General features: G+C 37.1%; 1 protein-coding gene across 3 annotated transcripts in view; it reads left to right on the top strand.

Moving 5' to 3' along the window:
- The window catches only part of OGFOD3 (2-oxoglutarate and iron dependent oxygenase domain containing 3), a 61,455-nt gene that overhangs the window by 35,786 nt on the left and 1,686 nt on the right, over positions 1-23,983 (top strand). For 2 of the 3 annotated variants that reach the window (XM_025172563.2, XM_088133428.1), the window contains exons 8-9: positions 4,879-5,002; positions 16,449-20,792. In XM_025172563.2, coding sequence (XP_025028331.2) covers positions 4,879-5,002; positions 16,449-16,666 — 342 coding nt within the window. In that variant the 3' untranslated portion in view covers positions 16,667-20,792. Of the gene's footprint in view, positions 1-4,878; positions 5,003-16,448; positions 20,793-23,983 lie in introns of those variants that run through there. The other variant, XM_088133429.1, reaches the window with a different exon arrangement.

Below are 23,983 nucleotides of genomic sequence, written 5' to 3'. Positions count from 1 at the left end.
AAAGGATACAAATTATCTTTGTTTTGGATTAGTATATCCTATACAGCATCCATCTATCACCCAGCTCTCTATCATATGTATTGCTTCCCATTTTTAAAGACGTCCTAGTTGCCTTTGTTTGTAGCTGAAAAAATATTGACAAGAGGCCGGTTTCCAATTGTCATTACTATTCACAAAATATGTATCTTAACAATAATGAGGTCTCTCTTTATACCTTCAGAAATAGCCATCACAGATTGATCATTCAGCCTAACCACATGAAATGCATTAATAATTAATCCTTGTTCAATATATTTTCCTATATTGTAGAACTTTTGTTTTTCACATGATAAACCTGGTTAAATCAAAAAAATACATCTTCTTTTGAGATAACAGCTTCTATTAATTATAGATAGTTCTGTTTTCCAATCCTAGAGATTAGCTGAGAAAGGCCAGCAGGCCAAGTGCCTGCAATAAATACCTATGTTATTAAAGTAGGTTAATTCATTCAGCCCTTGTAGGCTCATAATAATTATTTTTTAATGGTAATTTTATTAAAGATTACAATTACAATAGTAAAAACTAATGCAAAGAGAGAAAAGAATAAAAAGAAAAAATAGAAGGTGCAGAAAAGAAAGAAAAAATAGAAAGAGAAATAGAAAAGAAAGAAAAATAAGAATACAGTAAAGAAAAAGAAAAGAAATATATAAAGTGACTTCCAACCTTTATCACAACAGGTATAAACAATTTTAGTAACTTATCACCTCTTAAAATACAACAAATGATTTCTTCTTCCCATATTCCATCTCTTATTTATAAACAAATCCTTAAAGCCTCATCATTTCAGCCTGACATCAGCAAAAGTCCATTAAGGGTTACCAGAAAAAACAACTAGTCTATTTTAACCTTAATCAAAAAAACCAACTCTATATTCTTTCCTTTTACTTCTAGCAATCTTGATCTTTAGTCCCTTCAAATAATGTCATAGAACTTAATTTCTTTTCATTTTTTCTTTGTCCCTTCTCACAAAAGTCTTCAAAGCTTTAACAAGCCACTTCTGTAAATCCAATATAAGAAAATTATCCAAGTCACTCTCTTGGTTTGTTATTTGTATATCCCTTTTAATTATTAAGACATCCGCTGGTTTCTTTCATATGTCCAGTGTAACATCTTTTTGCATGTCATTTTTGTAGCCTGTCATTTTTAAATCCACTTTCAAATCAGTTTCGATCTTGTCAGGCAGAACTTGTTCCTCTTCCATAACTTATTTTAAACAAAGTCTAGCTATAGAGGCAGACACTATTAAAATTAACCTCTGGGTTTATTGTTCAAAAATATCCTTCAATATGTCCAGTGCCCAATATTTTGCTTCATTCTGTAATTACAAGTCAAGTTTGAGTATTCTTCTTCTTTAATTATAATCTTTAGTTCCCTCTAGTGTCCATTTTTTAAAGTTATTAGCATATTATATATATATATATATATATATATATATATATATATTCCAAACAAAAGCATTTTCCCATGGGAAGGGTTCTTTATAATTAATTCCAAAATCTTATTTGAGATTTATCTGGACCCTTAGTCCATTTGTACCTTTCTAAAATCAAAGTTTTAATCACCCCTTTGCTGTTTATTCCAAAAAAAAGTTTTTTTAAGTTCTTGAACTTGTAGTTAAAACTTATTTTGCTAAGGATTGAAGGAAACTCACCTGGTGCTATAAAATCTGTCAATCCAAGGGTTCCTAATAGCTGAAAAGCAGTTAACAAGCAATTTCTGAAAGCGTTTAGAAAAGGAAGTATGTAAACCTAGTGTCCTTTCAAAGGCACCAACTGCAGTTTGAGCAAGATGGCTATTCCCTCCCAGTGCTCTAAACCCGCTGGAGACTGCTGTCTTGCAGTCTCTTTATGAGGAACATCTGTCTGGAGCACTTGTGGGTGACCTCAAGCCCCCTCCTTGTCCAGAGGAATTATCGAAGAGCCGGTCTACTTGCTTACTCTTCATTCCACGATGGTCATCAGCTCCACTTTTCATGGAGCCATTTTCAGCCTTTTCACAGCCTTTTCACATTCTGCCATTTCTTCCCTGGAAGTCGTAGGCTCATTATGATTCTGAAGTTACATTCATCAGGAGAAGACTGAGCAATTCTCTTCTTGATCCAGCCAAGACCTTTGCCTAGACCTTTATGGTGATTGGAAGAGAATAATTTATTATTTTCCACTTGACTGGTTGTGAGTGACAGTGTGGCACTAAAACATTGAGCTTAACATTCTGCCACACATTTTGCAATTTAGATCACAGTGATCTATAAAACTGAACTGTAGTAGATAAAAAAAAGTAGGATGAAAGAACACCTTTTCTGAAAAGAAGGTTCCACGTTATTTTAAAGATTACATTTATTTGTAAGATAATTGTGATCATCAAGTAAGAAATAGAATTGTTTCTCAAAGCTGTAAGATTAGACATACTGATTATTCAGTAATTTATGGACAATTGGATTTGAAAAACCATATGGACATTTCACTCTATTTTTTTTTTGAGGAGTTTGTGGATTGCTGACATAAGCGTATGGATGTTTTTTGTGTTGTTGGAATTCATTTGCACTTGTCAACAGAGGTCAAATGGTGCTGAAAATGGTTGCAATGTATTGACTTCATTTGAGCTTCTCTTACAAAGGACTTTAAGACAGACATCTCAAACCACATATTTGAGGGCAGTTCTATTTACCGTTACTATACAAATTAATTTATGGTTGCAGCAGCTAGAATAAAAGTAACAATACACTGGAAGGCTCGCTTGGGTCTTTCATAAATAATTGGGAAATTATGCGAAACAACTTTGGCCAAGCAATTGACTAACTCTCTGCAAAGATATTTTCACTGGTATACGCTACTGTCTCATCATGTTCTTTCATTCTTGAAACAAGCTGCTGAAGGATAGCATTAATTTTTGGAAGAAAATTATTCTTGTTTGAAACATGTGGTACATAACAGTTCTCCTTCTGAAAAGAGATTGTACATAATATGAGTATTTGGCATGGATATACTGTGTTCTGTTTTTAAAACAAATGGAGAAAATCCTATTTACTGTTAGTGGAATAAGTATAAGAAAACTTTATTTAGATATGTTCAACATAATAGGAAAAAAACCCTACAAATTAATATATTAGCTGCCTAATGCAGTTGGCAAAAGGCTAACAGGAAACAAGAAAAGGCAGTACTGTTTACCTGCTGTTTTGGTTCAGTTTTCTCCAATAAGGATCTGTGTGTTGTCTAAGGAAATTATGAAGAGCAGGATGAAGGGACAGAACTACAATTTAAAAAACATGGTGAGAGGATACCTCTTTTCTTTAAGTGAATCTTAAGTCTTCAAGGCCAGATGAGTTGCATCCTTGGATACTGAAAGAAGTAGCTGATGGTCTGGCAAACCCTTATGCATTATTTTTGAAGATAGGAACAACATTTGTTCACTTTCAATCATATGACATTTCACCAGTTCTCCATATGATTGAAAGTGAACAAATGTTGTTCCTATCTTCAAAAAGGGGGAAGAGGCTATCCAAGAAACTATCCACCAGTCAGTGATTTTATGTGGGAAGGCTGATCTCTATTACCTTGAAAGTAATGTGGTAATTACTGAAAGTAAGCATATATGTGTCAAGAATAAGTCTTACTAGAATAACTTTACTTTTTTTTTAAATTCAGTTACTTTATTAGATTGTGAAAATGCTGCAGATGTGATTTATCTACATTTCAGTAAACCATTTGACCAAGGATCTCATAATATTCTGATCAGCAAATTAAATGTTGGACGGATGGTATGATAATTAAGCGGATGCCTAATTGGCTTAAAAATCCTATTCAAACAGTGCTCATCAATAGCTCCTCTTTAGGAATGAGAATGAAAATAGCTAATATTGTAGGAGAAGTTCCATAAATCAGTTGAAAGTTACAGAATGAAATTTAACAGAGACAGATACAAAGTGCTTCAGGAAGTAAAAAATCAAATACAAAGATACAAGGTGGAAATACTTGGTTTAGTAATAGTGTTTATGAACAAAATGTTGGACTAGTAGCTGACTGCAAATTGAATATGAGTCAGCAATGTGATGTGGCTGTGAAAAAAAGCAAATTCTGATTGAATCTGAAGTTGCAATAACAAAAGTAAAATATTGAAATCACAGAATATAATCATTCAGCTTTATTTATATTCTAGCTTAAACTTTTAATTTTTTTTTCTTTTTGATTGTACTACATTTAGAGCCTGCAGGAACAGAGCAGCATGGAAATTATAGTAAACAATTTTAAAAAAATATATACATATTTATTTATTTACTCACTCACTAGCTGCATATGCTGCTCCAGTTAGTGCCGACTCTCAGTAACGTATGTAAATAGGGTTGAAACACAGACTAGCAGTGAAACAGAAATAAACTATTGCATTATTTGTGCCAATAACAATCAAATAAATAGACAGTCCCACTACAGGAGAAGCTAATTCAAACTATATCCATCCCCCAGCCCTGCTGGAACAGGCAAATGTTAATGGTCTTTCTAAATCTCACAAGGGTTGGGGCCAGTCAAATCGCAGGGCAAATGCTTTATTATTGAAGGTGGGCGGTGACGGAGGAGGTGATCCTTGTTGATGGCATTCTGTAAGGAAAGGACATGGAGGACCTACTCTTCCTGATCAAAATACCCACGTTCTGAGCCATGAAGAACTTTAAAGGTGATAACCAGCATCTTGAATTGCATTTGAAAACTAACTGGTAACCAGTACAGCTCTCAAAGTTATATGGGCAAATAGCAAGGTGTTCATGACAACTGCAGATCCACTACAACCCCCATGCTTGTACAAAGAATTCCCTATGATATTCAGTACTTTATTTTTCCTTTGTAGGTGACCTATGGTTCCTTTGATTACACATCACTGCTTTACCTCTCAGACTATACAGAAGACTTTGCTGGTGGACGGTTTGTCTTTATGGATGAAGGTGCAAATAGGACTGTAGAACCTCGAGCAGGTAGAACTTTCTTTGCTCTGCAGATCCTACTAGTTCATGCTGTGTTTTTAATATCATCCTTTGAACACAACTCCCTGAATTGTGTACCAGTATCTTCAGGGTAGAAATATACTTAACAAATAAATTAGAAGTGCAGTAGAAATAAGTACAGATAAAACTGACAGCTTCTGACTTAAGAGTTATCTAGAGTTATCTCCATCAATATCTACTACATGACTGCTTTTCTCTTACAATAGTCTTTGGTGGTATTATACTTTTTATCATCCAGATGTTATACAAGTAGAACTGTGATTTCTACTTCCCATCTATTGCAAGAATAAATGAGAGGCAAATAGATATTGTAACTTACTTACATTACATGGTTTTGAAGAACAACAATAATTTTTCATAAATAAATAAATAAGCATGATTTGTGAATTGTTAGTTTTCAGACAATTTTGTTGATGGTAGAAATGGAGGTTGAAATATAAAGAGGGATACTCAGATAATCTTGGGGTGGTATGCTTAGAAATATTGCGCATGAAATATACAGACTGAACATGCAAATAGTTAAACCTCTATCTGTTTTGACTTCATAGTTTTCAAAATGACTCAGCCATGATAGCCTTCCACTGAAGTTTCACTATCCTGCTGAAACTTCATAATAATGTAGCGCTACAAAGAGTCCATAGGTCATCTAGTCTATCCTTCCCCAGCCTGGTGTCCTTTAGATACATTCCATTGGCCAGACTGGCTTGGCATTTTGGCGGTTGCGAACTCAGGATATCTGGAGGTTCCTGCGTTATGGAAAGCCAATCTAGGTTATTTCACCCAGCCGGGTGACCTTGGGCCAGTCTCTCTCTCTCTCCGCCCTAGGAAGCAGGCAAGGGCAAACCGCTTCTGAAAAACCTTGCCAAGAAGACTGCAGGGACTTCTCCAGACCATCACCAGGAGTCAAGACTGATACCTCCACCCCCCAAAAAACCATCATTTCTTCATTACTTAGGGCTTAATATACATTTTACTTGAAAAACATTTCATAGGAGAAACTTTTCCCAAGTATGCAGACAAATAGGAAGGCATGGATTTCTTTTACTTGCACTACAATCTGAGATTCCAAGAAGTAGCTGGAGCTCTTCTGCTGCTGTTCTTCTTTTTTAACCAGACTGTTACAAAGGAAGAAAAAGAACTGCCTTTCACTAAAGAGTGTAGGATTTTTTCCACTACTGCTACCTCAGCCTCTTTTTTGAGCTCTTTGCCTTGGGGAGGGTTCAAGAAAAGGACTCTGTTTTCTCTTGAATGTATGTAACAAAATGTCTCCAAGCTTCCCTTTCCCCTAATTTCTATGAGATAAGTGAGATAAAGCTCTGCCTTTCCCTTAAACCCTCTTACAGGCTCAAAGAGCATGAAAGAAAAAAAGAGAAAGGGAAAAAGCTGCAGACAAATTCCTGCTCGCCCTTCTCTGAACTGTTCTGCAGAAAGAAGCACTAGGAGCCCACTTAAGCTCTGGGGTTCTGCTTGTTCTTGAAATGTGGACATCTAAGTTTAGGGGTAATTTTGGGGTAAATTACAGCCAATATCTCTTAGGGATCCCTGAGAATCTCTAAATCCCTGATTTAGAGGCATCAGTGTTAGAATGGTGTCGACATTTGTATAGCTTCATGTGTTACCTTTTTAGCACAATCACAGTCCCCATGCAGGCATCCTAATATGTATATTTTGACATTTCAATTAGCTCTATATTGTTAACTTTTAACAATGTATTTTTTTAAACAAAGGGGACTATAATGTATTGTGGCAATACCTAAAAGCATTAATAGCTTGATAAAATTGGCAGATGTTGGTGGTAGGTTAAACAGAGGAAAATGTCCAGAAAAATGATGTAATTTTTCACTGTAGGGGGGAAATGAAATGGAAAAAAGAAAGAAGCAGGGAAGGAAGTAGGTGCAGTGAAAAACTCTTAAATCACCATAATCATGGTCTACGATATGCAGTCAAATAAATTCATAATTTTCTCACAGAAGGAATTTCAGTAATTGGTCCTTTGGTCTTTTGAAACTATGCCCTTTGCTGGATATAATGGCTTTTCTCCATGCTTACATTTCCTTTACGAACAAGTTTCTAATTAATCAGGTCCTTTTTTTCCTGAGCATGATTTTAATAAAGTAAAATCTTTCTTTACTAGTGGGAAAACTTTTTTGTGCTGAAAGGATGACATACAGAGCATTACAGGACACATGACAGGTCAGGTACAGGGCCCCCTTCCTAATAATTTGAAGCTCCTTATTCTGTCTCTTTAGAACAAGACCTTAGGAAGACTCAGATGTGTGATCAGCAAGGCCTCTTTTTGTCAGGTGGTACCTGGAAGAAGCTCATAATTTCTCCACTGTTCTCTTATTTGAAGCTGGATTAAATACATTTAATTAAGGTTTTAAAGATGAGCACACTAGGCTTAAGTGAAATCTCAAAGGGGTGTTTCACTTCAGTCAAGCCTTGAACAAATGCCCTTTGGATGTGGCTTTATAAACCAAGCCGTACCCCACTTCTGTAACTCACAGCAAAGCAGTTTTGGCACAAAGCTGTTGCTGGCTTTGGACAGCATTCTGTACATTCAGAATGGCCTTGTCTTTCCCTTGTAAAAAAATAATACTTTTGCTAAGCTGCACAGTTCTTCATATAGAGATGGACTCCAGACATTGGGTATATAACTGATAATCATTTTCACGTCTTTCAACCATATTACTCTTCCCCAAACTCTACTAACGTTAAAGCAAAACAGGATGATAATGGGGCAAGTCTATATGATATGCCTAAGTGTTTCCTCCATCCTTTTACATTTCCAGAATAATGCATTTGGCAGGCAGCATTGTCTGAGGTGCATGAACATAACCCTTCAACATTGTCTGAAGGTCCTCAATCAACATGGAAAAAAAAAATCTTTTGTTGAGTTAACCACATCTTAAGATAATAAGAAATACACATATTATTCTTTAAGATATTTAACTTTTGATTTGTTAATATGGGATAATTTTAATCCAAAATTCTTGCAGGTAACCAATAGCTACCGTATTTTTCCATCTATAAGACCCCCTCATGTATAAGATGACCCCCACTTTTCCAACTCAAAATTAAGAAATCAATATTTTAAAGATAAAGCAGAACACATTTTTATTTAGTAATTAAGTAACATTTACATGAAGCACTCAGTGGGAGGAGGTCCAAACCGTCTCTCTGCAGCTCTATTTCCATGCTCTTTTGCATAACTGATTACATTCAATCACGAGTGAAACTGCCAGTAGCTTGTCTCTGCAAACAGACTTCCTCCAATTGGTTTGTTCAGTATTAGCTGACGTCAGTTACATAAGGCTCGTGATTGGAGGAAGTCTGTTTGCAGAGACAAGCTATTTCACTCGTGATTGAAAGCTAGTGATAGGAGGAAGCCTGTTTGAGAGACAAAGTATGGGCAGTTTCGCAACCGTGCGGTTCTCTCCTCGGCTTACTTCCTTGCATAAGACACCCTTCAATTTTTAGTGTAACAACTTTAGAAAAAAGTATCGTCTTATAGATGGAAAAATATGGTACTTTAACAGTACTCTTTAGCAAATGTTTTTTTACAAATGCTGTAGATTTGGAATCACACAGAACACATTACACTACTGGTATTAATTCAAGAGTTTTTGATGCTGCTAAAATACTGGGTTATCCCAAAGTATATGTTTATCATGTGTATAAGAGTCAAAACGATACTCCTCCAAATATGCCCTGAAGCTTTTAATGCTAGAAATAGAATAGAAGGAATTGATTTAAAAAGGAACCAAGTCTCTGCCATGATATCAGAAGAGTCTCATAGTAACATTTTAGCTGTGCCTAAAATGGTTTTAATGTTGACCATTAGGATACCATCAATAAGTAGAAATCACAGTATATGCCTAGTGATAGTCACTGAATCAGCTGAATCTTTGCCAGTCTTCACAAACACAGCTATATAAGTCTTATTACAGAAGTCGAAAAACTTAATAAACCCATCAGAATAAATTCTCCAACAGTATAGGAGTTTAAGACAAGGCCTTAGGTCACTCGACAAGATAGCAGTCAGGACTAACAGCTTTCCTCTTTTCATAGATTTAATAGTATGTGTTAATTCCTAAATAGGTAAAGGTGCAACTGGCTAAACAGCTTGGTTATATATAATGTTAAAAAAAACCAGATTATTTTAAAAATGATTGATTTCTCCCTCAGTGCATTTGACTCAGTATAATAAACTTCAGTACATACATTTTAAAAATGCTGATTTGTTACATCACAGTAATTATATACTTTGTCCTAAGCATCCCTAATAGTACAAATGATATCAATTAAGGAACAGTCAAGAGCTGAATTTATTCCTGACTCACAAGACAATCTAATAAAGAAAATTATGTGAAATTTCTTATCATAGTAAAACTTCTAGCTGATGATTTAATCTTTTAGAATGACTGAATTTATTCAGTTAAAAGCAACTTTTTGAAGACAAAGTATATTCTTGGTTCTCTAGATCACAAAATGGCAGAATTAGAATCTTTAGCAATTGACTCACATGAAAAAAAAAAAGAATCACCTGTCTTGAACGTTCTGATAAACAATGTGCCATAGATTTGGAAACAATCTTGAAAGTAGGTAATAATGTCAGTATGAAGTGACCCATTCTGCTTTTCTGAACATTCTTTACAGTGCTGAGCAAGATCCATCATTAACATTCTTTATGAAAAAAAAAAAATCACTGTAGTTAAGAATACAAGCTAGAAATTGAAACTGCTTATCACGTGGGTTTCTGTTTCCCTTTAGTACAGAAACCTAGTCCTATTGTGGTTAGACTTTTAAGATCTAAAATAGTGAATCAGATTGTGTGATATTTCATCAAGTGGGTTCTTTGGAATGGAATGCAAAAATATAACGATTGTTCTAGTTCTGCCTCCACAAATAGTTCAGAAACACAACTATTGAACAAAGCTTGTTTGGGACCAAAACCAAAGGAGATTTTTTTTTCCTTTTCTAGCTTTTTTTTTTTTTTTTTTTTTTGCTTATCTAGGTGACAAATTTTGAACTGGAAGCTGCATAAACTTTGTTTTTGGTCTGAAACGGATTAAAATAAAAAAGTAGCAGTCTTTTTTTGTATCTAGTGTTATACTGTATGTTTAGAGGGAAATGTGCCAACATTAGGATTTTTTATATTTTTATATTTTTATTTTTGTCTTGCATTTTTCTGGTGTTTTTTTAAATACATTTTTAATGTTCTTATTAAATGTTTAAATATTTCTTTTTCATTATTTTTATTTTTTCAGGCTTTTTTTTAGTTCTTCAGAGGGTATCCCAGTTAAATGAAAATTCTTTTCTTTTTCTTTGACTTATAAAACTACTGTTTTTTATATCTGCGTTTTTTAACATGTTATTTTTAGTAGTATACTGGAATGTAAATTGGCTTAGATATCCTTCTGAGAGGAGATAGATACTTATTAAACTGGTTAATTTAAAACCTGATTTATTATTTATTTTTCAATGTGAGAAAGATCTTTGATCTAAAAGATGGGTTAGTCAGTTATTCAAAATTTTTTACAAGTATAGTATTTTTGATTAACAAGTCTTCAAAAAGAATAAATTATTCAGAAGGAATTTTTAAAAAAGAAATAAGATTATTAAATGCTTTAATAACCATCTTATATTTATAAATTACTATGACCATACTAAGGGTCATCCAGATATTTTACGTGTTTTTAATATATTTTTAGTTTAGGTGTGAATCAGATAATTATGCTTATAGATTTTAATCAAGTTTTAGATTTTTTGTTAAATCATAATATTGTTCCAGCTAACATTTAACTCTGTTACAAGTTATATATTAAATATATATTGCAATTTTTAAATCCTTCAGAACAGGAATATACTTTTCTTTTCAATTTTATCATACTTGTTCCTGACTTGACTATTTCTTACTATCTTGATCCTTCATTGCTCAGATAGATGACTGTAAGAGAGATTCTATTGCAATATGGAACTTAAGTTCCAATAACACTATCAGTTACTATAAGAATCCTATTTTTTCAAGATGGTATTTAAATACATACTGTAATTGATAAATTTTTCATAAGAAACATTCAACAAGGTTTTTGAAGAATGTTAGGTATCAGGGCATGACTTCATTATTTGAGGTGCTTTTAAAGCATACATTCATGGTTGTATTATTGCTTATACTTTATGGAAAAACAATAAAATACAGTACTGTGCAAAAGTTTTAGGCAGGTGTGAAAAAATGCTGTAAAGTAAGAATGCTTTCAAAAATATATATTGTAATTGTTTATGTTTATCAGTTTACAAAATGCAAAGTGAGCAAACAAGAAAAATCTAAATCAGATCAATATTTGGTATGACTACCCTTTGGCTTCAAACCAGCATCAATTTTTACACTTGCACAATCAGTACACTTGCACAAAGTCAGGGATCTTGTAGGATTAGAGTCAGGTGTATGATTAACCAATTATACCAAGCAAGTGCTAATGATCATCAATTTCATATGTAGGTTGAAACACAGTCATTAACTGAAACAGAAACAGCTCTGTAGGAGGCTTAAAACTGGGTGAGGAACAGCCAAACTCTGCTACTAAGGTGAGATCGTAGAAGATAGTTTCATGTCACAGATCATACACCATGGCAAGACTGAGCACAGCAACAAGACACAAGGTAGTTATACTGCATTAGCAAGGTCTCTCCCAGGCAAAAATGTCAAAGCAGACTGGGATTTCAAGATGTGCTGTTCAAGCTGTTTTGAAGAAGCACAAAGAAACAGGCAACATTGAGGACCGTAGATGCAGTGGTTGGGCAAGGAAACTGAATGCAGCAGATGAAAGACACATCATGCTTACTTCCCTTTGATATTGGAAGATGTCCAGCAGTGCCATCAGCACAGAACTGGTGGAAACCAGTGGGACCCAGGTACACCCTTCTACTGTCCAGAGAGGTCTGGCCAGAAGTGGTCTTCATGGAAGAATTGCGGCCAAAAAGCCATACCTCTGATGTGGAAACAAGGCTAAGCGACTCAACTACGCACAAAAACATAGGAACTGGGGTGCAGAAAAATGGCAGCAGGTGGTCTGGACTGATGAGTCAAAATTTGAAATATTTGGCTGTAGCAGGAGGCAGTTTGTTCACCGAAGGGCTGGTGAGTGGTACAATAATGAGTCTGCAGGCAACAGTGAAGCATGGTGGAGGTTCCTTGCAAGTTTGGGGCTGCATTTCTGCCAATGCAGTTGGAGATTTGGTCAGGATCAACGGTGTCTTCAATGCTGAGAAATACAGGCAGATACTTATCCCATTTATGGTAGCAATGGAGGCAAATATGTGTAGCTCAGGATTGAACTGTGGAGTCCTTGGGGATCTCTGAGCTTGGTTCTTTTCTTGCAAACGTTTCATTACCCGGCTAGGTAACATCTTCAGTGCTAGAACTGAACTACTAGCACTGAACTACTAGAACTGCTAGCACTGAAGATGTTACCTAGCCGGGTAATGAAATGTTTGCAAGAAAAGAACCAAGCTCAGAGAACCCCAAGGACTCCACAGATAGTTATCCATCATGCCATACCATCAGGGAGGTGTGTGATTGGCCCCAAATTTATTCTGCAGCAGGACAACAACCCCAAACATACAGCCAAGGCCATTAAGAACTATCTTCAGCATAAAGAAGAACAAGGAGTTCTGGAAGTGATGGTTTTGCCCCCACAGAGCCCTGATCTCAACATCATCAAGTCTGTCTGGGATTACATGAAGAGACAGAAGGATTTGAGGCAGCCTATATCCACAGGAGATCTGTGGTTAGTTCTCCAAGATGTTTGGAACAACCTACCTGCCGAGTTCCTTCAAAAACTCTGTGCAAGTATACCTAGAAGAATTGATGTTTTGAAGGCAAAGGGTGGTCACACCAAATATTGATTTGATTTGGGGTTTTCTTCTGTTCGCTCACTTTGCATTTTGTAAATTGATAAACATAAACAATTACAATATATATTTTTGAAAGCATTCTTACTTTACAGCATTTTTTCATACCTGCCTAAAACTTTTGCACAGTACTGTATATAAACAAGGAAATATGGAAAATAAAATTAAGGAATTTTTGAGTACTTTTGCAAGACAACCTACAGTGTAGCTATATAAAGTTTCTATGTCTGATGTATTGAAATTTAATTCCCTTCAAGTGCTTGATACTCAATTTTCATTGAATCACAGGAAACAGAAATACTTAAGCAGCCACTATACACTGTGTGCACAATTATTAGGCAAGTGAGTATTTTGACCATATCATTGTTATGCATATTTTCCACCTCCAAGCTGTATAAATCTGAATTCTTATTGGATATAAGCATATCAGGTGATGTGTATTTGTTTAATGAGGGAGGGTGTGGCCTAAGGAGATCAACACCCTATATCAAGGTGTGCATAATTATTAGGCAGCTTCTTTTCCTCAGGCAAAATGGGCCAAAAAAGAGATTTAACTGATTCTGATGATATTGGGGTGTGACCACAGAACTATCAAACGTTTTGTTGCAAATAGTCAACAGGGTCGCAAGAAACGTGTTGAGAAAAAAAGACACAAATTAACTGCCAAAGATTTGAGAAGAATCAAACGTGAAGCTACCAGGAACCCATTATCTTCCAGTGCTGTCATATTCCAGAACTGCAACCTACCTGGACTGCCCAGAAGTACAAAGTGTTCAGTGCTCAGAGACATGGCCAAGGTAAGGAAGGCTGAAACTTGACCACCACTGAACAAGACACATAAGTTGAAACGGCAAGACTGGGCCAAGAAATATCTGAAGACAGATTTTTCAAAGGTTTTATGGACTGATGAGATGAGAGCGACTCTTGACAGACCAGACGGATGGGCCTGTGGCTGGATCAGTAACGGGCACAGAGCTCCAGTTCGACTCAGATGCAAGGTGGAGGTGGGGTACTGGTATGGGCTGGTATTATTACAGATGAGCTAGTTGGACCTTTTCAGGTTGAAGATGGACTCAAAATCAACTCCCAAACCTACTGCCAGTTTTTAGAAGACACTTTCTTCGAGCGGTGGTACAGGAAAAGGTCTGCATCTTTCAAGAAGAACATGATGTTTATGCAGGACAATGCTCCATCGCATGCATCGAAGTACTCCACTGCATGGCTAGCCAGTAAAGGCCTCAAAGATGAAAGAAGAATGACATGGCCCCCTTCCTCACCTGACCTAAACCCTATTGAGAACTTGTGGGCCCTTCTCAAACAGGAGATGTACGGTGAAGGAAAACAGTACACCTCTCTGAACAGTGTCTGGGAGGCTGTGGTTGCTGCTGCACAAAAAGTTGATCGTCAACAGATCAAGAAACTGACAGACTCCATGAATGGAAGGCTTATGACTGTTATTGCAAAGAAGGGTGGCTATATTGGTCACTGATCTTTTGTTTAAAATGTCAGAAATGTTTATTTGTAAATTTTGAGTTGTTTATTATTCTTACTTTAACATGAAAATAAATGAGATGGGGGAATTTTCATTTTTCATTTAGTTGCATAATAATTCTGCACACTAATAGTTGCCCAATAATTGTGCACACATAGATATGCTCCTAAGAAAGCCAAAACCTCACTTTTACTTTCTTAAATATCCAGGTTTGAGGTTTATTAACATTTTGGATTGACCGAGAGCACTGTAGTTGTTCAATAATGAAATTCATCCTCAAAAATACAACTTGCCTAATAATTGTGCACGCAGCGTTGCGCAATAGCAGGTGCAGAAAAGATGTCATGTGAGAGGAATGGACCGTTTTGATTGGATTGGAGGCACTCAGGTGGAGGGTCTCACTTTTCTGTATTGCACAACCCTATCACCCAATCCTGCCGAACATGTTTCATCCCTCTTAAATTTTACAGTATTTGTTTAAAAATCTCTGCTATAAATCTTTGGTGACAAGCAGGAACTTTGGTAGCAATTTTTCTTACACAAAGCTGATAAACCATCCAGCGATCTTAGGTAGGATGTAATGAACTATTATCACAGGCTTTTAGTGATCTCAGTAAGGAGGTTGGGTGGGGGGAAGGCTCCACATATTTGACAGGAAAGATCTCTATAGAGCGTCATAACTTAATAAATCCTGTCTTGAAGCAAAAATTATCTAAAGTGCCAAAGAGCAGAAAATAGCATGGCTTACTTCCAAACCACTCTGAATCTGAGACATTTCCCAGGGGTATCCTTCAAAGCAGAGTCCTTTCTCCTTTATTTTGTTGGGGGAATTGTTTTGAAAGAAAGTAAGGCTAAGGGAACAGAGTCCTCTGTCCCTACAGTAGAGTCTTAGGGCATGAGATTGACTCATTCTACAAGAGTAGTTCTCCATGAGCAGCCTTCAAAGCAGTGTATAAACCACGAAGCCTTCTCCAGGTCAATTGAGATCCATTTCAAAGTAAATTTTCATTTCAAAGTAAGCATAGCTGAACTCCCAAAGCTCATGTCCAGGCCTGAATCCATCAGATTTCCTGAGCTTTATATGTAATGCAGTGTTACTGTAGCTTATTTTTGTGAGATGCCTGGACTTTAAAATATATATATATATATATATATATATATATATATATATATATGTCAGAAAACGACAGACACGGGTTCGGTTGTCCAGTAGACAGAAGTTTTTATTGGGCACGTTTGCAAAGGTGGGTCCCTCCCGCAGCAATGGAGGAACCCCGAAGCAAGGTCTGACAGGTTTTTATACCCCCTATCTGTCCTCCCCCTCCTACGAGGGCTTGGCTCACAATCTCACCTTTTTTTACTGCCCTGGAGCGCCGCTAATTAACCGCAAAACCGCAGACATTCCACTTTCCGAATCCAATCAGTGCAATACACATTCCAATCCCCACTTGACCCGACAGCCGCCCCCTGCCGTTTCTCTTCACTCTGGTGCGATCGTGCCTCTTGCCTGCAGTCTTTCCTCCCTCCTGCCGTCCCTCTCCACTCTGGTGCGAGTGTGCCTTCTGCCCATCCTCCCTCCTGCCACCCCCCCAAGGCTACCCCATGGTGCACAGCGCTCTCCCCTAGCAAACATGGTTCGTTTGAGGCCCTCACTTCTCCCTGCCTTCTCACATATATATATATATATATATATATATATATATATATTTATATTTTAAATACCCTGATAGAATTATGTAGAAAATGCAGTTCTATTATGGTGTAAAGTTCTCATTTCAGAATCTGAGATTGAGTATTTATTTATTTATTTATCAAATTTGTTACTGCCTATCTCGTTGAAACAACTCTTATAGTTGAACAAGCATTATACAAACTCTTTTGAACTAATGAAGTTTTTTTCTTCTGGTGGCGTACAATGTTGGGATTCTCCCCTTCCCCTCCCCCATGTGTAGCATAGGTCTTTATCTTATCATTGGTATTTATATTTGCTTTTTACTTCTGGGTATCTAGATTTCCTCAGCCTTCTGTCTTCCCAGAGGATAAACAACATGGTAGCCGGAGGGCGGAGCTGGCGTCGCGGCGATACGGCGGGGGATCCTGGGCTCCCAGGATCGCAGTCGATATCTCCCCCCCTGGATGGTCCCGATGGACCTAAGCCGTCCCGTAGAGATGGCGATCGCAAAGGGCGCGTCCCGCGGATCTCAGGGACGCCGCAAGTCCCAGATTGATCCCAGGAGAAGCTCTTGAAGCCGGCGGAGGAGAGGCAGCCAAAAATGGCTGCGAAAGCCGGGACAGCTCCAAAGGAAGAAGAAAGAGAGGGGTGTCAACCGGGTGACATGGACCTTTACTATTCAACTATTCTTAGAGAACACCTTAAGTAACTTAAAGAGATTTTTAAAAGTGAAGAAAAGTGGATCAAGCGGCGAGATTGAGCCTTATTAAAAAAAAAAGGGGGGGGAAATCTTTTCTTTTTAACTTTCCCTTTTTAGTGGAATTGGCAAGATGTTTTTCTTTTAAAAAAATATATTTTTAACTGGACTGGCTTTTTCTTTTCAATATTCAATAATTCTTTATCTTAAGCTTCTTTTTTGACTAAGATTTCTTTATTGTTATAAGAAATTTATATTTTTTGATTTTGAAATGGGGAAAGTGGAGTTAAGAGAAAGTAAATGAAAGAAAGTTGCACTGCCATCTAGAGGCTCCACACAGTGCCTTTTTTCTTCCATTGTGATGTATGCTCAAGGACCCTGGGCTTTCTAAAAAGATAGTGGGATGTGCATGTTTATACAGGTGCCATCTGAATAACTATAAACAAGAAAGTGGAGTTGAAAGCGACTTTGAAAATATCAAGATGGAAAGTTTGAGTTAGTCACAAGAGCCTTGATTAGTGGCAGTAGCTCTTCTTTCTGCTAGAAGCTCTGCTTTGCTCTCTATTCCCCCCTCAGTTGGATTTTTAAAGAGACCTAGCCTTTCCCCTCCTCTTCTTTTTTTTTTTCTTTTGCTTTTTTTTCTCTTTCTCTTGGCAAGAACAAAGATAAAGAATTCGTTGACTCAATGAAGGTTTATACAAGATAATAGACTATACGAGAAACACAATGCAGAAAAAGATTTTTAAACTATCGAGGATGACTATAAAAAACTGGAAGAAGAGCTGCAGAAATTCCTGCAAAAAAAAAGAAAAAAAGATATTAAAGCTAAAATGGACTTAATTAAACATAAAACGGGATCAATGGAAAAGGAAGAAATAGCACAAGAAATCAGAAACATTAAACAGAATTATTTTGAGGCTTATAAACTGAGAATTAAAAGGGTTAATCAACTGATAAATGAAGAGGGACAGACTTGTTCTTGGTACTGAGGGTGAGAAAAAGATTATACAAGATTATAATGGAAAATCGTACTAAGAGAATACATAAAAAGAAGAAGTAAAACAATATTGAAAGAAACTACTCCAGATGCCTAAAGAAAAAACGAGGGGAATACAACAATGATGGAACTGACAGAAGCTTCAAAAAGCAGAATGTTTGAAAGGACATTTATTATTGCTTTCTCTTATCCAATAATATAGAAAAAGGAATAAACAGCTAGATGTTTTGGGATATTGAATGAAAAGGGTGAACTTAAAATTATGCAAGCGCTGGAATAAAGTATAAAACTGAGATATATAGTTAAAAATTGTATTTGATTGCAAATGTTTTAAGAGATTAGACTAAAATTCATACATGGTTGGATATAGTAACATATAGATCTTAAACTAGAGACATTTTTGTTGAAACATGTAGTGAAGAATTAAGTATGTTTTGATAGTGGTTAGAACTGTAATTTTTAAGAATTGGAAGAATGAAAAAGTACCTATGCAGGAGGAAGTTATTGAAAATTATGGAATGTGCAGAGATGAGTTAAATTGAGATTTGAAATTAGAGTAAGAAGATAAGTAATTTTATATGACACGGGATTTGTTTTATTAATGATTGGATGAGAAAATATAGTAATGTAATGGATTAGGAAATTTTACAATAGAAATTTGATATTAATTATTATGTATATACACATATAATCGATAGATAAAAATGTACTACTAATCCTATTGAAAGTTAAAACTTCTTGTAATAAATGATTCTATAGACTAGCTATGAATGATTAATAATTGTTAATTGATAAGTACACAAGTATATTTTGAATAGATGATATGAGAATTTAAGATTATGAAAGGGGCACCAACGAGTTGGTAACTGGTTGACACACGGTATAAAATGGAAGATGTTTTTTTTATGCTTTTGTATGTTTTTGTTTGTTTATGTATGTTTTGTGTTTGTTGTAAAAAATAAAAAATTTTATTAAAAAAAAACAACAACATGGTAGCCCATGCTGTTCCATTATTCCCTGTAGCAAGGACAGGCTAAGGGATTCAGGCAGTTTTATCTCTGGGTTATTTGTTATATTATGCAAACTGGGAACTTTTGAACAAGATTCAGAAGCCATATTGCAGTCTTGGTTTTGCTCTTGCTTACTCTGAGTAGAACTAATATTCTTGGTTTTGATGGGGCAGTGAATCGTGCCAGGAGCTGCATAGGTTTGATAGCCATTGTCACTGAGAGGTGAACGCTATGATGCTCATTCTTTGATAAGCCAGAATTTTAACAAACCCTTCCATACAAACATAAATAATCAGATGTGAGCATATAAAAGCTAGCATCAAACATATATAATCATATGCTTTCTTTTCATAGATAACTTTATTCTTACTGCCAACCAATGTAGTAGAGATGGTATTACTTAAATTTACAGGTAGTCCTCATCTTACGACCACAATTGGAACCAGAACTTGCGTTGCTAAGTGATGCAGTGTTAAGTGAGTTGCGCCCAATTTTACAACCTTATTTTATTTATTGTATGGCACATATCGTAATTCAATATAATAAAAGCACAAGAGATAAAATACAAGATATAAAATATAAAATTTAAAATTATAGACATATGTCTAGATTACAAATATAATTTTTTACTTCATTTGTCACAGCCAGCAAAATCTCCATTATAGGCTCTGTTTTGGCACTCACTATGTTTGATTGTTTTTTAGCCCCACAATCACAATTCAGTGATGTTATTTTGCCCCACTTATAAAGGGCATCCGCACATCTACCATGGCCTGTGCAAATTCTGTTCAATGTTGTACATATCATACTGGGCTGGTCAAATCCAGGTGGTTACTCTGAGATGCAGATTAAATTTCGATATTGCGGGGGGCAATTTTCTAGCCAGTACTGTTTCCACATATTGTGGATATTAAAGTCATCTTCTACAAGTGATTTAGCAGTAGAAATGGCTGGATGTCTAGATTTATGACCTTTTTGCCATGGTTGTTAAGCAAACCACCATGGTCATTAAGTGAATCATGGTCCTTAAACGAATCCGGCCTCCCCCATTGACTGCTTGTTGGAAGTTCCCTGGGAAGGTCACAAATGTATCATGTGACCCCAGGACACTGCAACTATCATAAATACATGCCAGTTGCCAAGTGCCCAAATTTTGATCACGTGTCCATGGGGATGCTGTGATAGTCATAAGTGTGAGAACCGGTCATGAGTAACTTTTTAGCACCATAACTTCGAGTCAAGGACTATCTGTACCCATTTTTGAGAAAAGTCTGAAGTATTTTTTCATAACTACAATGTTTTTTTCAGTGTTAATGATGGTAAAGAATTTCCTTAGCAGTTCTACATCTTAGTAATATGGCAGTTTGAAACTGTTTTTCTTAGTGAAGTCTCCACATATACTTTGAAATGAAAGTGTGAGTTCTTACACAAATAAATGGTTTAGCCTTCAGTTGAACTCAAGAAACTTGAATGGATCTAAGTTATATTCAGGGGCAGACCTGATAAAAGCTGTACCATCCCTTGTCTGTACATTTAAACTTTCTGCACACATTTACAGTTAATAACTCTACTGCTGTATGTTTCTTTCTCATGTTGGGTTGAGATGAGAATCTGTTCATATCCATATGCCATAAATGCTAAAGATATGAGTAGGGCTAAATAGCTACATTTTTTAAATTACTGGGTAACCCTTGATAGATACAAGTCACATATTTATTTTTTAAAGGTCTTATTATGTATTACATTGGCATATTTAAAATTAGGATGCACAGTTTTCCCATTTTCCAGCTGCCTGGATGACAGAAGAAGAAAGAAGGCTGCCTCTTATTTTTGGGGCATGCATAGGAAGTGACTCTGATTTCATCTACACAGCTTGGGGTTAGGAAAAATCTGGTTCTTCCAACTGTGGCAGATTATTAGAAAGTTAATTATATATTTTTCTTAAAAGCTTACAATAATTACACAATTGGCAAGAAAAGAACTACAGTGATACCTCGGGATACGAACGCCTCTGCTTGCGAATTTTTCGGGTTACGACCAGCTCTGGCCCCAAAATTTTACCTCGGTTTGCGAACTCCGCCTCGGGGTACGAGCCATTTTCCGCCCGTGCCACGTGGTCCGCGGCCATTTTCTGCCCGTGCCACGTGGTCCGCGGCCATTTTTTCGCCCGTGCCACGTGGTCCGCGGCTGTTTTTCCGGCCCTGCCGCGTGGTCCGCGGCCGTTTTCGCGCCGCGCCGGGCTGTTTTCGCGCCGCGCCGGGCCGGGCCGCACCGGGCCGTTTTCGCGCCGCGCCGGGCCGTTTTCGCGCCGGGCCGGGCCGTTTTCGCGCCGCGCCGGGCCGTTTTCACGCCGCGCCACGCTGCACCCGGCCATTTTCGCGCTGCACCACGCCGCGCCCGGCCGCTTTCCGTGTGGTCCGTGGACGCCAGAACGGATTAACGGTAATTACATTGAACCTTATGGGAAATTGCCTCGGGTTGCGACCAAATTCGGGCGGAGGGCGGAACGGATTAACCGGATTTACATTGAACCCTATGGGGAAATTTGCCTCGGGGTGCGACCAAATTCAGAGGGCGGAACGGATTAACCGGATTTACATTGAACCCTATGGGGAAATTTCCTTCGGGTTACGACCAACTCGGGATACGCCCAGAGTCACGGAACGGATTAAGTTCGTATCCCGAGGTACCACTGTATTCAGTAATTTTAATTAGCAGTTTTGCACAATAAGAGCAATTTTGTTTCTCTGTGGGCATCAGTTACATTAAAGCGTTTGTATTTTTTTAAACTCCTTTTAATAGATCTTAATTTAAACCATTTTAGAACATTAACAATAGTTGCCTAAAATTCAGATACTAGAATCAGGTGGGATTAAAAACCCTCAGCCATGGCTGTTCATTCCCACCAGGAAGTTCTTCTCACCAGACTTCTCGGTGTTCCTCCCACTACTGCCAGCACAAACTCCTGCCTATGCCTTTTACTACTAGTCATTCTTCAAGACACCAATTTTAAGCAGAGCCCTCAACTCGATCTATTTAACTGGATAGACGTGGCAGTTCCTGGACTTGACTCTTAATCCTACTAATCATACAATATTGAATTACTCAAAATGCAGTGCCTATAGAGAGTGAGGAGGATGACCTTGACGGACTAGAATTTGTAGGCACTAATATTCATGTTTTAGCAGTTTTTGTACCCAGCTCTTCTGCTTAGCTGACAAGAGAAGACAAAAGGTTCTGCCACCTGTTGAGATAGCAGTACATTAATTACTAGCTTGCTGGTGCAAAACTGTAGTCAAATATATAGCTTCCTACATGTTGTTAGCAACTTCTTTCCAAATTATTTTTTTACTACTAGCTTGGCCCTGTAGCAACAGGAAATACTTCTACCACTGTAAAAGAAATCCTTTTGGAGAAGCCACAAACGGTTCAAACAGCGTGTAAGAGATGTGCCTTAAATTATCCAGATAGCTGAATTATGTGTAATTATTCTGGAAGGAGAAGTTGCTGATAGCAGATTTAGCAAAGCAATCTGTAGTTTGTCATTTTAGGAAACTATACATTTGGAGATAGCAAGATCTTGAAATCTTACACCAGAGTGATGTTACTGCTCACAAGTAGTTAATTTATGTACTTATAGTTTAATTAGCTGTTAAATTAAAGCAACATAATCCCTCCCTGGGGAATCTTCTGCTGGTGTTCCATAGAAAGAATGCAAAATGTGTAACGTAACTATTGTCTGCTGTGGCCTGCAGTGCCCCCTCCATTTTCTTGAAATCCCCAACTGTATCTCGGCCCGTGTGCTGCTTCCCATTGCTGTTTCTTCCAGCCCTCTCGATCTGTGTGTAGCTTCTTCTCCCCCGCCTTCCTAACCGTTCCACTATCTTGCTGCCTCTCTGCTTCTTTCTAGCCTTCCTTGCTTCCTTAGCCTCCCTCTGCCCATCCTTCCCAGACCTCCCACTCCAACTTCCCTGCACTGTCTTCCCAAAGAAAAGATGGCTATAAGTCCTTTAGTAGAGGAAACTAGAATATTGAGACCTTCCTTTTCTACTAGTGGGGAGGAAAAAACAGCCAGAAGTACCTTACCTTCCCTCTTCATTTTTTAAAAAAGCAGTCTTCATACGAATAAAAAGGCGCCTCTTTTGCTATTGTAATTTTGCTATTATAACCCTCTCCACCATAATACAATAAATTAGAAGTGGTCCCACTGCTTTTGGACTGCAACCCTAGAGGTGGCAGAAGTTGTACATCCTCACTGTAGAGACTTAACCTGCAGTGCATCTGACTCTTGGGTTACACTGTAAATCTGCATGGCTTCTTAAAAGATGTGTAGAAGACAGTGCAAATAACTGCTGTTTCTGCTATTCTGGAAGAAGGATGCCCTTGTGAAAGTAAGGCAACTAAGGGAGAAGATAGTGTTAACCCCCCAGCCCGATTCAGTATTGCAGCGTGAATCTGATGTTCAGTATCACATTCACTCCAACAACAGGCAAGTTTCACAATCAGAAATTTCAGTTACTGGAATGTTGATTTCTATTCTGGTAACAGAAATTGCATCTCCTTTTCATAATGTGATAGTTTTCTTTTCCTACCCCAAAATCTTTGGCACACGTTTGCTGTATATTACCGCCAATTTGTTTAATGCGGTTGATATTATGAAATCAAAGCAACAATATGCAAAATTTAAATACAACATTTTTATTTTGTGCTTGCTGAATATTTCCTAGCAAATGGAAAAAATGTATATTCAAATTCAGTTATGTGTTGAATAATGAGACAGTGCCCTGCTGACTAAATAGTTTCACTGAACCATGTACAGCATTTAAGTTGTGTGCCATACAACCCATAATTTTCACAGGAAATTCATACATTGCCGTATATTTTATTCAGTCTCTTTAAACATTTTTACTGCTTATTCCTAATCAAGTGTACAGAGCAAGCTTCTCTTTTTCTTCACCAAGTGACGCAACGTTTATCTATTTATGGCACCATCCAACGGCCACTTTGTTTAGGGTGGGCGCAGTAGTCTGTTTCTCATTGTTGTCTCTGTACTATGCTTGTGCTCTCACAAAACCACTAAAGATTCAGGCACACCTGAATTGATTTTGATTGTACCATTAGAGTGCTCAATACATAAGCAAGCAATCCAAGCATGTTACATAGCCCACA

Source organism: Python bivittatus, unplaced genomic scaffold (genome assembly GCF_059951505.1).
Source record: "Python bivittatus isolate LINGU-HERP-01145 unplaced genomic scaffold, Pbiv_v1 ctg000080_np1212, whole genome shotgun sequence".
In the NCBI taxonomy this organism is placed as follows: Eukaryota; Metazoa; Chordata; class Lepidosauria; order Squamata; family Pythonidae; genus Python; species Python bivittatus.
Note: the sequence above shows the minus strand (reverse complement) of the source record. Positions and strands in the feature narration are given on the sequence as shown.